The sequence below is a fragment of the Triticum aestivum genome, chromosome 4A (assembly GCF_018294505.1).
Source record: "Triticum aestivum cultivar Chinese Spring chromosome 4A, IWGSC CS RefSeq v2.1, whole genome shotgun sequence".
In the NCBI taxonomy this organism is placed as follows: domain Eukaryota; kingdom Viridiplantae; phylum Streptophyta; class Magnoliopsida; order Poales; family Poaceae; genus Triticum; species Triticum aestivum.
In genome coordinates, this window is record NC_057803.1 from 300055868 (window position 1) to 300071118 (window position 15251).

The 15251-nt window shown below is 48.0% G+C and overlaps 1 protein-coding gene across 1 annotated transcript in view; it reads left to right on the forward strand.

Annotated features, from left to right (window-relative positions):
- Positions 1-5419, forward strand: part of LOC123086001 (E3 ubiquitin-protein ligase RNF25) — a 36010-nt gene extending 30591 nt beyond the window's left edge. The window contains exons 6-7 of the mRNA XM_044507700.1: positions 4303-4445; positions 4788-5419. Coding sequence (XP_044363635.1) covers positions 4303-4445; positions 4788-5216 — 572 coding nt within the window. The 3' untranslated portion in view covers positions 5217-5419. The remainder of the gene's footprint in view (positions 1-4302; positions 4446-4787) is intronic.
- Positions 5420-15251: the final 9832 nt, after the last annotated feature.

Sequence of the window (15251 nt, forward strand, 5' to 3'; positions counted from 1 at the left end):
AAGGCTAATGGAGACAGCGTCGTCGTCCTCGTTGGGTCGCCGCTCCTCCCCGTCAAGCCGGAGCCGCGGGAGACGCCGCTCGGGCGACGCACCCGCGGCGGTGCCCTCGTCATCAACGAGGGCGGTCGTGTCCCTTCTCCTCGCTCCTCTAGCCTCGTCAAGCCGAAGACTGAGCCGGCGCTCCTTCCCATGAAGGAGCACGAGGCCATGGCCGCCGACCTGGAGGACGGCCTGGCGTGGTCACGCCAAGACTACTTCCGAGAGGAAATGGAGCGCCAACGCCGTGCTCTAGAGGAGATCGCCGCGCGGCGTCGCGGCCGCGACGAGGGCGGCGTCGTTGTCCTTGACGACAGCGACGAGGAGGCGCCGGTGCCGACCAACCCCGCCCGCATCGGCGACGCAGATCAGGGGTGTAGCAAAGACGGCGGTGGCGGCATGTAGGACGATGACGGCGGCTACGACGGCGACTACACCGCCTTCTACAAGCTCCTTGGCATGTAGAAGGCTCGGGCGGCGGCGGGCGGCGTAGTTTGGTGTTTTTTTATGTTTTTATTGTCTTTTTATTATGTACAAATATGAATGAAACCCCCTGAATTTTAGCCGAAGTCGTGTCTTTTCGTCTAATTTTAGCCGAACCTCAATTAGAAAAACGGCGTTTGGGGGCCGACCTGGGGCGGTGGTTGGGAACCCGACCGCCCCCACGGCCAAAATAGCGCCGGCTAGCCCCTAGGAGGCGCTATTTCAGTCCCTGGGGGCGCTGAACGGCTGGAGATGCTCTAACCCGGCTTTCGCTCCCGCCCTGCATGTTATGCAGGTGCTTTGGTACTCTGGTGTTGCTCCGACTCCTTTGCCCGTGGCGCGTACGCGCATATACCTAGTACTAACCCGGCTTCCGCTCCTGCCCCGCCTGTTATGCAGGTGCTTTGGTACTCTGGTGTTGCTCCGACTCCTTTGCCCGTGGCGCGTACGCGCATATACAAGCGCCATCGCTGAGGCGGCTCACGTGCGCCATTGCATGGCGCGTGCTTGATTAGTTCAAGCATCGCCCTGCGATCTTCGTCGGACGGCTCAGCTGCCTTGCCTTCCTTCACGCCATCGAGCCTTTCAAGCGGCTTTGTTCGATATCGACATCGGGCGGCTCTACTAAAACGGGCTCTTTCGCGCGTCTTGGTGATTCATTTGACGCCATCCACTCCAGACGGGGCGGCTCGGCTTCCTCCTCTTTGACTATTGCACCTACTCCAACCATCGCCCACACAATGGTCACCCGTGCGTAGGCCAGCATCGTTCAGACGAACCGGCAGTATGACGGCAGTATGACACTGACTATGCTCTCGTCGCTGCATCCTCGATCTAGTCGGAGATCTTGCCGCTGCCCAAATCAGTACGCTCTGTTGTGCGCGACCCCAACCGGCTCGGTGCCATGCGCGCCGAGTTCACCACGCTCGTCGGCGACCACCTAGTAGTTGGTGCCCCAACCACCGCCTGCTAACACCAACACCGGAAAATGGGGTTTTCACCCCAAAACTCGCGCTGACGTGTCCCTAGAGCGCTACAAAGCGCGCCGGGTTTTGGCAGCGTCCGAACATCGACTATGGGGCAACTTTCTCACCAGTCATCAAGCATGCTATAATTTATGTTGTCCTCACCCTCGCCGCCTCACGTGGCTGGCCTATCAACTAGCTTGACGTAAAGAACACCTTCCTCCATTGACACGCTCAAGGATCTGCATACAGCCTGCTGGATTTATCAATGCAAACAAACCGGACCATGTCTGTCGCCTGACGAAATCCCTCTACGGCCTCAAGCAGGCGCCACACGCTTGGTTCCTGTTCGTCGTCAGGTTCCTGCGCACCATCGGCTTCGCCGCAACACTTCGAGACCTCACCATTCATCTACAATGGCAACGGCGGCGTTGCGTACCTGCTGCTGTATGTCGACGACATCGTCCTCACCAAGGTTGTTAAAATCGCGATTCTGTTATACGATTCTACGACTTTACGATCCAAACTTACCCATCTGATTCTACGATTTTAGTTCATAAAATCTACGTTTCTACGATCCTGGTAGTGAAGATTCTACGATTTACGATTCTACCATCAGAGCTCCGATCCGATTCAAAATCGCGATTCTGACAACCTTGGTCCTCACCGCCTCCAGTGTGTCGCTTCTCTGATTTGTTGTCACCGAGCTCACTGGTGAGTTCGGCATGAAGGACCACGGCATGCTCCATTTCTTCCTCGGCATCAGTGTTACTCGATCGTCCACGGGCTTCTTCCTCTCCCAAGGGACTGCAAACCGTCTACCACATCGGTGAACACGAAGGCCAAGCTGCCCTATGTCGATCGGGGAGAATATCTGGTGCACCAAACTCGCGTAGCACATTTTAAAATGTTTGAAAATTTCTCATTTTTTACCAGATTCACACAATATCAATGTATGTTGTCCTAAGATTTCAAACCAAACTGCGGAACATAGCTTGGAATACAAAAAATGAAAAATTCAACACTAAATAGTACATAACATAAGTTGGGCTTTAGATATGGCCCATTATCACATTGATGTCAAATTTGTCATTTTTGTATCGTGAACAATGTTTCAAATTTGATCTGAAATTTGTGACAACCTACATTGTTGTTGTGCCAATGCGCTAGATTTTTAAAAGCATTTCAAAATATGTTATGACATCCAATGCATCGGTAGCACCATATACATTCCCCTGGCATCGCCAAATGTGTGTGGCTGTGCCAGCACCTTGGTGAGCTTCTCTGTTCGGTGCGCTCCGCCACGCTGGCCTTCTGTGACAACATATCGGCAATCTACCTCTGCAGCAACCCCATGCATCATCTGTGTACAAAACATATTGAGTTGGACGCGCACGCGAGCCATCTTCTCTTTGGCGCACGTTGTCCCTCTCCCTCGTCAGACGCCGGCCTTTGTGTAGCCCGCATGCATGACCGGCTACATGCGTCTGGTCACGGCCGCTGCACCCTCCCGTTGCAGCACAACTCACGCTTCGTGGTCGAAACAAGTGTCCCCATGGCCTCGCAGCTCTCCCGCAGAGCCGGTCGCAGCTAGCCACACCGCCTGCCACAACACACCATGTAGCTGGTTCTAGCATGCAGCGTCCGCGGTGGTAGCATCGCCTTCGGCCTGTTCGAGCATGTGGCGGCTGCGGTTGAAGCATTGCAGCTGATCAGTTGCAGCACATGGCGGATGAGGTCGCAGCATCACTATTGTCTGTTTCTGGTAACGCCGCCCTCTGGTTGCAAGAACCCCACCGCAGCCCCTGACGGTTGCAGCTTCTACAGTTGGGTCGGGGTTGCAACTTTGCCGCCGGCCTGTTCCAGCACGTGGTCACCATGGTCACGGCATCCCCATGTCATCGTCTTTGGTGCTGGTGTTGCCGGTTGCAGCACAAGTGGCCGTCATCTCCAGCAGCAGCGGGTGCTGGTTGCAGCCGCATCGAGCGCCGGTTGAAGCTCGCCGCCATGCCGGATGCAGCTATGTGGAACACCGATTGTCACTCGTCGCCTTGCCGGATGCAGCTCGTCAGGCGTTGGTTTGTAGCTCGCCGTCATGCCGCACGACCCTTGCAGCACCCTCAGCACCGTCCCCGCCTCCCGAACGTCTCCGTCGCACGGCGAGGTTCCCTGTCTTGCTGTAGTGGCCGTTACCGGGGAGCGGGGATTGGAGCAGACTTAAATGATTAAATTCCCTGTGACATTGTGGGGCGTGGCTCGCCGGAGGAGCTGGGATTTCTGTGCGTCGCTCGTTGGTGGAGCTGACCAGAGAGATACCAGAGATATGTGCGAGTGAGGGAAAAAAGACATGTGGCAAAGGGGGAGGTGGTGCTTCGTGTGTGGGCCCATGGGGCCCATGACACGACGTGGCGAGTGTGGGAGCAACTGGCGCGAGACGTGGCCGGTCTGCGATTGTAAACATTTTCCAATGAACAATAGTCATTGTCAATCTCTGTCCACGAAAGGAGGTGAGTTCGGTTATTGGATAATTTGGGTCCGGAAAATCTTTGGTTTGCAGTGATGCTTCGCCATGTTCCAAATTTCACGCCATTCTATCAGTAAGGTTATTATCTTAAATAAAACAAATGTAGTTTCGACTTCCAGTGATTGCTGTACATTCCTGATCCCTATTTCTTGCTGACCACGTTACATGACATCTTTTCAGAGTATCAATTATTGGCAACTAATTTTGTACATACATGCTGATACCATTTTGTCCGTTGGTTACATGTCACTACTGGTTAATCTTCTCTATTGCTACTTGTTATTGATTCTTCAGAAGGATTGAGATTGTCCAACTCAGACAAGCTATATAATGCAAATCATCACAAAGGATTTTGTCCAGTTTGCCGCAAAGTGTTTGATGAAAAGGACATTGAGCATGTTCGTGATCTGTTGGATGCAAACACTTCTCAGCTGATGGTATGTGGTGGATATGATTCAAATACAAGTGAACCATCTAAACATTTCCAGGCATTATCAGTTTCTTATTTAGAGATAAAATCCCTTGCACTCCATCATATTTGCATCGTTGCTTTGGAATAATTAGTAAATTTATCATTTATCATAGGGATATAATTTCCTTGGAATAATTAGTAAATTTATCATTTATCATAGGGATATAATTTCCTTTAGTGACCTGTTAGTTCTTACAGTTGCATGATTCTCAGTGTAGTTTATTTATTTCTAGTATTTCATCCTTTAGAGATATGCTACACCTAAGTGGTATCCATCATAAATATATTTTTATCCGTTCACATGTAGGCATGTTTAACAGTTGACCTTGGAGTAGATGATAAAGAGTTGCTCCATTCCGAGGCAGAGAAGAAGAGGAGAGAAAAATTTGGGTCATTGTTTAATCTGCAACAAGAACGGAATGGTTTAATTGAACCAAAGAAAGACCTTGCCATACAGCCCGGAATGTATGTTTCTCTTGCTGCTAGTGAGCCAACCACAAGTGCAGGAGACAGCACCAATTCTTGGGAAGCAACCGCAAGCTCAACTTCAGAAACAGTTCTTCCCGGCATGGCAAACATCAGCGGCGGCGGCAAGAAGGAAAACAATTCAGGTCCTCCAAGGAGAAACCGAGCTTATGCTCCCAGAAGACAGCCCCATGTCCAACCTGTTGGAAAACAGTGGCAGAGAAGCCAACCCGCTAGGCAACAGTGGCAGAAGAAAGATGCAGAAACTTGACAATAGCATTTTTGCAGCTCTATTTTATCGAACATGTATATTGATGGAGAGTAGGGTGGTGAAACAAAAGGGTGACAACTCATTAGAAAGCAGAGTGAGTTCATGCCACTGAGTCGAAGCCACATTTTGATGCAGAGGCAGAACATGTCCCTCTCGCGACCCGGTAGCCAACCAGGCCCCTGCTGCCACCGCAAATGAGTTCATGCGACTTGTTCTGGCCCAAATTTCGGCCGGCTGCCGCGCAGCCGTTTGATTGGCACTCTCCAAACTGTCCGATGCAACCCCTCCTTTCGTCTTCCTCCTTTCTTTCTTCCCCGCACATGTGCATGAGAAAAAAAAATAGAGGATCCCTGCGCTAGCCAGCCGCCTTGCGCTTGTCCTTGGCCGCCCCATGCTCGCCGGTGCCCCGAGCTGTCCGTGCTTGCCCTCGGCTGCCTTGCTCGCTGCCGACATGAGTTGTTGATGCCATTGGTAGCGAAGAAAACAAAGACGTTCCAGCAAAAATCAAGGATCCAGCAAAAAGATTGCGTAGTTCTAGCCGTAGTTCTAGCAAAACATGGATATGCTTGTCGCAAAAATATACGTGGTTCTAGCATCGGTGGACGTTGGTTCTAGCTTTGCAATAAACTAGTTGCAGCTCCGTTGATGAAACAGTTGCTGGAACCAGCAAAAAACACAGTAGCAGAAAAAGAAGTCAATGCAGCAAACCAGCACAAACCCAGTAGCAGAATAAGAAGTCAATGCAACGAAAAACCTAGCAGGTTCCAACAACAAATAATGGTGGTTCCAGCAAAAAAAACACGTCGACCGTGAGAGGCGCGTCTGGTTCGAGCACCGGCGGACGCTGGTTCCAGCTTTGCAATACATCGGTTGCAGCTCTTCCAGCAAAGATGACAGCAATCCGCCCCGTCGGTGGTGGCAGGACACGGCACCGGTGCTCCCCCATGGTTCCAGCACCACACTCTAACGGTTGCAACTCCACCAGGTGCGGGTTGTAGTACCACAATCCTTGCCGTGTGTTCCCTCTTCCCCATATGCATCACCATTGCATCTCTCATGGCGGCCACCTTGTGCACCGTGAGTCGCAATGCTTGCGCGTATGGGGTTGTTAGCAGGGGGGTCTACACGAGCTGCGGGTGGCCATCATTGGTGACGAGAGAGATGAGTAGTGGGCGGCTAGGAGTGATGCGGCGGAGTGGCGCGAGGCATCTGTGTGGCTCGTCGGTTGGATTGCAAGAGGGATTGAGGGAAAATGAGTCCACGAGCAGATAAGGTAGAGGAGATAAGGATGGGTGGAAGGGAGAGTAAGCGCGTAGGCCCTGGTACACACGTGGCTGCGTTGGGATGTTTTCTTGAGCGAGCGAGTCGAGGTGATCGGCCTAATCTTCAGCCGGTCTGCTGAAGGAAATATGCCTAAGAGGCAATAATAAAGTTGTTATTTTATATTATATTTTCTTATTGATCGGAAACTTAAATACATGTGTGAATACATAAACAAATACCATGTTCCTAGTAAGTCTCTATTAGACTAGCTCGTTGATCAAAGATGGTTAAGGTTTCCTAACCATAGACATATGTTGTCATTTGATAACGGGATCACATCATTAGGAGAATGATGTAATGGACAAGACCCATCCGTTAGCTTAGCATAGTGATCATTCAGTTTATTGCTATTGCTATCTTCATGTCAAATACATATTCCTTCGACTATGAGATTATGTAACTCCCAGATACCGGAGGAATAGCTTGTGTGCTATCAAACGTCACAACGTAACAGGGTGATCATAAAGATGTTCTACAGGTATCTTCGAAGGTGTTTTTTGAGTTGGCATAGATTAAGATTAGGATTTGTCACTCCGAGTATCGGAGAGGTATCTCTGGGCCATCTCGGTAATACACATCATAATCTTGCAAGCAAATGACTAAGGAGTTAGTCACAAGGTGATGTATTACAGAACGAGTAAATAGTCTTGCTGGTAACGAGATTGAACTAGGTATGAAGATACCGACGATCGAATCTCGGGCAAATAACATACCGATGGACAAAGGAAATTACATATGTTGTCATAACGGTTTGACTGATAAAGATTTTCGTACAATATGTAGGAGCCAATATGAGCATCCAGGTTCCGCTATTGGTTATTGATCGGAGAAGTGTCTCGGTCATGTCTACATACTTCTCGAACCCGTAGGGTCCACACACTTAACATTTGTTAATGATATAGTGTTATATGAGTTATATGTTTTGGTGAGCGAATGTTGTTCGAAGTCCTGGATGTGATCACAGACATGATGTGGAGTCTCGAAATGGTCGAGAGGTAAAGATTGATATATAGGACGATGGTATTTGGACACCAGAAGTGTTTTGAGACCTACCCGAAAGGAATCGGGTCATCAGAAGGGGTTCCGGGCACCCCCTGGCAAGTTATGGGCCTTATGGGCCAAAGGAGGGGACAGACCAGCCCACAAGGGGGCTGGTGCGCCCCCTCCCTTGTTTGGCCAGCCCTAGGGAAGGAAAAAGGGGATGGCCAACCCCTCCAGCCTTTCCCTCTCATGGGAGAAAGGAAGGGGGGGGGGGGCGCCACCCTCCCTGCCTTTCCCCGCACTCCAAATAAGGAAAGGGGGCGCGGCTTGGGAGGGACCCCAAGTAGGATTGCTCCTACTTGGGCGCCTCCTTTGGCTGCTTCTCCCTCCCTCCCACCTATATATATGTGGGAGGGGGCGCCTAGCACGCAACAGACAATTGCCTAGCCGTGTGCGGCGCTCCTCCACCGTTTACACGCCTCGTCATATTTTCGTAGTATTTAGGCGAATCCCTGCAGAGATTAGTTCACCATCACCGTCACCACGTCGTCGTGCTGCCGGAACTCATCTACTACCTCGTTGTCTTGCTGGATCAAGAAGACGGAGGACGCCACCGAGCTGAACGTGTGCAGAACGTAGAGGTGCCGTACGTTCGATAGTTGATCGGTTGGAGCGCGAAGAAGTTCGACTACATCAATCGCGTTGTTAAACATTTCTGCTTACGGTCTATGAGGGTACGTAGACATACTCCCCCCTCGTTGTTATGCATTTCCATGGATAGATCATTGCGTGTGCGTAGATTTTTTTTGTTTTCCATGCAATGTTGAAGAAGGTTAAAACAACAAACTTGATGACACACCGTTGTGGTTTTTGCGTAGGTAAGAACGGTTCTTACTTGAAGCCCGTAGCAGCCACGTAAAACTTGCAAAAACAAAGTAGAGGACGTCCAACTTGTTTTTGCAGGGCATGTTGTGATGTGATATGGTCAAGATATGATGTGATATATGTTGATGTATGAGATGATCATGTTTTGTAATATCGACAACCGGCAGGAGCCTTATAGTTGTCTCTTTATTGTATGAAGTGCAAGCGCCATGTAATTGCTTTACTTTATCACCATGCGTTAGCGATAGTTGTAGAAGCAATAGTTGGCGTGACGACCTCGACGCAATAACGCCACGATGGAGATCAAGGTGTCAGCCGGTGATGATGGAAATCATGACGTTGCTTTGGAGATGGAGATCAAAAGCACAAGATGATGATGGACATATCATGTCACATACTTTGATTGCATGTGATGTTTATCTTTTATGCATCTTATTTTGCTTAGAACGTCGGTAGCATTATAAGATGATCCCTTCACTTAATTTCAAGATAAAATTGTTCTCCCTAAGTATGCACTGTTACTACAGTTCGTCGTTTTGAGACACCACGTGATGATCGGGTGTGATAGACTCTACGTTCACATACAAAGTGTGTAAGATAGTTTTACGCATGCATAATACTTGGGTTAAACTTAACGAGCCTAGCATGTATACACATGGTCTCGGAACACTGGAGACCGAAAGGTTGAACATGAGTCATATAGTAGATATGATCAACATAGAGATGTTCAACATTGATGACTACCCCATCTCACGTGATGATCGGACATCGGTTAGTTGATTTGGATCATGTATCACTTAGATAACTTGAGGGATGTTTATTTAAGTGGGAGTTCATTAGTAATTTGATTAATTGAAGTTAAATTTATCATGAACTTAGTCTTAATAGTTGTTGCATATCTATGCTATTTTTTTGATATGTTCCTAGAGAAAACTAAGTTAAAAGATGATAGTGGCAATGATGCGGACTGGGTCTGTAATCTGAGGATTATCCTCATTGCTACACATAAGAACTATGTCCTTGATGCATCGCTAGGTGACAAACCTATTGCAGGGGCAGATGCAGACGTTATGAATGTTTGCAAGCTCGATATGATAACTACTTAATAGTTTAGTGTGCCATGCTTTATGGCTACCGGGACTTCAAAAGGTTTTGAACGCCACAGAGCTGAAATTGGTATTTCAGACTCATGTCCATGTCGAGACGTATGAGACCTCTGACAAGTACTTTTCCTGCAAGATGGAGGAGAATAGCTCAGCTAGTGAGCATGTGTTCAAAATGTCTGGGTACTACAATCACTTGAATGAAGTGAGAGTTAATCTTCCAGATAAGATAGTGATTGACAGAGTTCTCTAGTCACTATCACCAAGCTACTAGAACTTCGTGATGAACTATAATATGCAAGGAATGAAGAAAATGATTCCCGAGCTCTTCGCGATGCTGAAATCGGCGAAGGTAGAAATCAAGAAAGAGCATCAAGTGTTGATGGTTAAACAAGACCACTAGTTTCAAGAAACAGGGCAAGGGAAAGAAAGGGAACTTAAAAAAATGGCAAGCAAGTTGCCACTCCCGGGAAGAATCCCAAAGTTGGACCCAGCCCGAAACTGAGTGTTTCTACTGCAAAGGGCTGGAAGCGGAACTACCCCAAATACTTGGCGGATAAGAAGGATGGCAAAGTGACTACAGGTATATTTGATATATATTTTATTGATGTGTACTTCACTAGTGTTCATAGTAACCCCTGTGTATTTGATACCGGTTCAGTTGCTAAAGATTAGTAACTCGAAACAGGAGTTACAGAATAAACAGAGACTAGTTAAAAGCGAGGTGATGATGTGTGTTAGAAATTATTCCAAGGTTGATATGATCACCATCGCACACTCCCTCTACCATCGGGATTAGTGTTGAAACTAAATAAATGTTATTTGGTGTTTGCGTTAAGCATGAATATGATTAGATCATGTTTATTGTAATACGTTTATTCATTTAAGTCATATAATAATTGTTATTCTGTTTACATGAATAAAACTGTAACATCCCGGATGTAACATTCCATAATTGTAACTCCAACTCTTGCCATTTCCGGCAATGTTATATATTATATCCTCCGTGGTTGGGTTTTGTCCTTGTTTTGCATTTTGTTCATGTCATGCATTTCATCTCATGTCATCATGTGCATCTCATTTGCATTCGTGTTCGTCTCATGCATCCGGTCATTTTCCCCATTGCCCGTTTCGGAATCCGACACTCACACATGCACCCGTTGTACCTCTCAGATCTCGTTTCATGAGCGGGAAAAAACGTTCTCGGAATGGGCCGAGATTTATCGAGTGGCCTTGGTACACCACCGGTAGGCCACCTGTCAAATTTTGTTCCATTTGGAGGTCGTTTGATGCCCCAACGGTTAACCGTGTAACCGCCGAAACCCCCCTCTCTTTGCAGCCCAACACCCCTACATAACATCCCACTAGCCCATCTAAACCCCCTCCATGCTATCCGTCGTTGGATCACGATCGTGTGGGCAAAAACCGCACCTCATTTGGACTCTCCTAGCTCCCTTTACCTATAAAAAGGCCCCCCTTCGAAATCACGGGCAAACCCTAGTTTCCCTCTCCTCCACGCTGCTGGACACGTCTGCCGATGGCCGGACGCATCCACCGCCGCCGCCCTCCACCAATCAGGAGCCGCCACGTGTCCACCCAGTGTCCCCGCCGCCGCGCGGCCCGCCGGACCCGGATCGGGCCCGCGCGAGCCCGTCCGGCCGCGCCGCTCGCCCGAGTCCCCGTGCCGCCCAGCTCCTCCCATCCCCGCCGCCGTGCACCGGCGCCGCCTTGCGCTGCCTCGCGTCGCTCGCCGCCCACATCCGCCCGGCTGCCGCTCCGTCCACCGTCCGTCGCCGACCGCCTCGTCACCGGAGCATCGCCGGAGATCCGGTCCAGATCGGGACCAGATCCACCAAGCCCCCATCCAAACGCGCCTCCGCCCGTCCCGGATCCCTCCGCCCCGCACCGTCTCGTCCACGTTTTCGCGGGGTACAAATCTTCTAAGTCCCAGGATTTCAGCATCATGTGCCCATCTTTGCCATGTCATATCTCCGTGCTCGTAGCTCCGTTTTGCATGCATGTTATACCAAAATGTTCATCTCGTGATGCTCTACATGCTAGTGTCATTTGCATGCATGTTAATGTCCACATGGATGCCCGAATCTCCATTGCAAAAGTGCTAATTGATGTTATCTGCTGGAAACTATCATAACTTGTTGATTTGTCTTTTTCATAGTTTTTTTGTGTGTTTGTCCTTTGAGCATCATGTCTACATGTTTTAGGAGCATCTTCATGCCATCTTTACAGTGGTGCAATCCTTGTATTTTTATGTGTCCTGTGGTGACTAGCACAAGCATGCCAAGTAGCCCACTTGATGTTGCTGATTTCAGCCACTTAGTTTTTCTACCAAGTCTTTTCTTGTCACATTAGGTTTCTATGTTGACTTGTTGCCACAAGTAGATCCATGCATATTTTGATGAAGTTCAGTAAGGATGTTTTGAATACATGCTTATGCTCTTTCCATTAATGCCTTTGGTTGTAATTATGGGGTACTGTAGCTTGTCATTACCATGCTCTCCTTTTGCTAAATATTATTGCTGTCAGTCTGTTAACAGGAAGTGCACTTTTGCCATGTGTTTTGCTAGTGATCCATGCACCCTATGACCATGCTATTGCCATGTTTAGCTTCATAAATGTGTCTTCTTACTGTTAGTTGCTTTGTAATGCCATGAAATTCTTTGTGGTGAGTGGCACAAGCTTGCAAAGTTGCTATCATGAATCTGTTTCTGCCATGTATGATTTTCCTATTAAGTTTGAAACCTGTTCATATCACTTGCCATGTTTGCATTGATGCTACCATCTTTTTTGTGCATCTTTTTCTGTGCATCTTTGGCTCAAGTTCAGTAAGGGAGTTTTGTTCATTGCCTTCAGTACTAGCATGCCATGCCTTTGATTGCCATGATAGGTGCATGTAGCTTGTAGTTTACTAGCTCTAAACCTTGCTACCTGATGCTGTTTCTGTCAAGATCAATGAAAAACTGCTAAGTCTGTAAACTATTATCATTTGCATTTTTGCCATGCTATTTTAGACTTGTTCTAGTGATTTCTAGCAGGAGCTCAGTGTTCATGATTTCTAGAGCTTCACTTGTACTTCACTGCCATGTGGTGTGTTTTTATGTTGGAGCGTTGTATCATATTTGCATGATGCATCTTAAGTGCTATGATGTTGTTAAGCGCAGTTTCGCTTTGTGCTTGTTTTGCTCGTCATTTGCAAACCGTGCATCCGTTTCCAGTGATCTTTATATCGATTTCTAACGAAATCTCCTAACCTTTCCAGTGGCATGCTTGGTTTGCCAAGTTGATGCCATGATCATCTTTTCCCTTCCAGAGTATCCATATGCATGGCTCATCATATCTTGCATCCCATGCCATGTCTTGCATCATGTTGCTTGTGCATTGCACCGTGATTGATCATTGTTCTGTTGCTTGTGTTCTTGCTTTGGGTAGAGCCGGGAGACGAGTTCGTGTACGAGGATCCTGTTGAGTATGTTTACGAGGAGCAAGCTTTCGACAACTATGAGAACTTTGCAGGCAAGATGACCATTACCCCCGATATCACTTCTATCTTTGCTTGCTAGTTGTTCGTTCTATCGCTATGTCGCGCTACCTACCACTTGTTTATCATGCCTCCCATATTGCCATGTCAAGCCTCTAACCCACCTGCCTAGCAAACCATTGTTTGGCTATGTTACCGCTTTTGCTCAGCCCCTCTTATAGCGTTGCTAGTTGCAGGTGACTTACAGGTTGTTCCGTGCTGGAACATGGATATGTTGGGATATCACAATATTTCTTATATTTAATTAATGCATCTATATACTTGGTAAAGGGTGGAAGGCTTGGCCTTTTGCTTGGTGTTCCGTTCCACTCTTGTCGCCCTAGTTTCCGTCATACCGATGTTATGTTCCTTGATTTTGCGTCCCTAACACGATGAGGGTTTATGGGCCCCTCTTGATAGTTCGCTTTGAATAAAACTCCTCCAGCAAGGCCCAACATTGGTTTTACCATTTGCCTAATAACAACTAAAATCTTGCATAGGGACTTTTCGGACCCCGTGGACTTAATCAACCCCCGGGCCAGTGCTCCACATGAGTGTTGGTCCAAATTAGAGCATCGTGCGGGGCTGCCTCTAGGCAACTTGGGGTATTTGGTATATACCTGTACGCTTCGCTCATCCGGTGTACCTTGAGAACGAGATACGCGCACCTCCTATCAGGCTAGGTCGGTGCATCGGGAGGTCTTGCTGGACTAGTTTTACCATTGTCGAAATGTCTTGTGCACCGGGATTCCGAGTCTGATCGGAGGGTCCCTTGATGGAGGATTGTCTCCGTGGATTGTGAGCTTGTCATGGGCTAAGTTGGGACACCCCTGCAGGGTTTAAACTTTCGAGAGCCGTGCCCGCGGTTATGTGGCAGATGAGAATTTGTTGATATCCGGTTGTAGAGAACTTGACACTTGACTTAATTAAAATACACCAACCGCGTGCGTAACCGTGATGGTCTCTTTTCGACGACGTTTGGGAAGAGAACACGGTGGGGTTATGTTTGAACGTAAGTAGTTCAGGATCACTTCTAGTTTACGACCGTTGCGTAGTTTCTCATCTTACTCTTGTACTCGTATGTTAGCCACCATATTTGCTTAGTGCTTGATGCAACTCCACATCATAACCACATCCTACCTATAAGCTTAAATAGTCTTGATCTCACGGGTTTTGAGATTGCTGAGTCCTCGTGACTCACATATACTACCAAAACAGTTGCAGGTGCCGCTGATACCGATGCAAGTGATGCAACCGAGCTCAAGTGGGAGTTCGACGAAGACCTTGGTTGTTACTATGTTTCCTTTCCGGATGATCAGTAGTGGTGCCCAGTAGGGACGCGATCGGGATTTAGCATTTGGGGTTGTCTTCTTTTCATTTGGATTCGTCCGTAGTCGGACCTTGTGTGTACTCTGATTAATGTATGAATATTTGATCATTGTGTGACATGGCGATTGTAAGCCAACTATTTACTTCCTTGTTCTTGTATATGGGATTGTGTGAAGATGACCCTTCTTGTGACAATACCAAAATGCGGTTATGCCTCTAAGTCGTGCCTCGACACATGGGAGATATATCCGCATCTTGGGCGTTACAAGTCGGTAATCAGAGCCATCCCGACCTAGGAGCCCCCTGCTTGATCGAACCGCTGGCATTGTTGAGTCTAGAACAAAAATGTTGTGAGTCTTAGGATTATATATATCGGAGAGTAGGATTCTTTTTACTCCTCAGCCCCCTTCATCACTCTGGTGAGGACTCTTGACGTAGATGTTTTGACTTTCCTCTCCTCATTTTCACTAATTTTTTTAGGATCACGCAGGTATCTTGGGATCATTCTGGTATTCTTGTGACGAGAACATTGATCTTGGTGCCTCCTGACATTTAGGGGTTGTGGCAGTATCCCGGGGAGTTGAGCTCCGAGGTGTTGTCGTCACAAGTTTATCGTTGCAGTTCTGGAATACCTGAGTTCGCCGACATCGAAAATCTCTTTTATGCAGTTAGTGGTGAGATAACCTCGACGCCACCCAGTACTGGGGAGGGAGTTCGGGAGTATTGCCACAACTTGTATAACGGATGCTTTTTGAAGGTTGAGGTACACAACTTCTAGAGTTTTCTTGGTTATGTGTTGACGGATGGATACAGTTGGAGTGTAGGGCTTGTTAGTTGTGTGATATATATTGTGCCTCCCTATATCCCCAACACCAGATT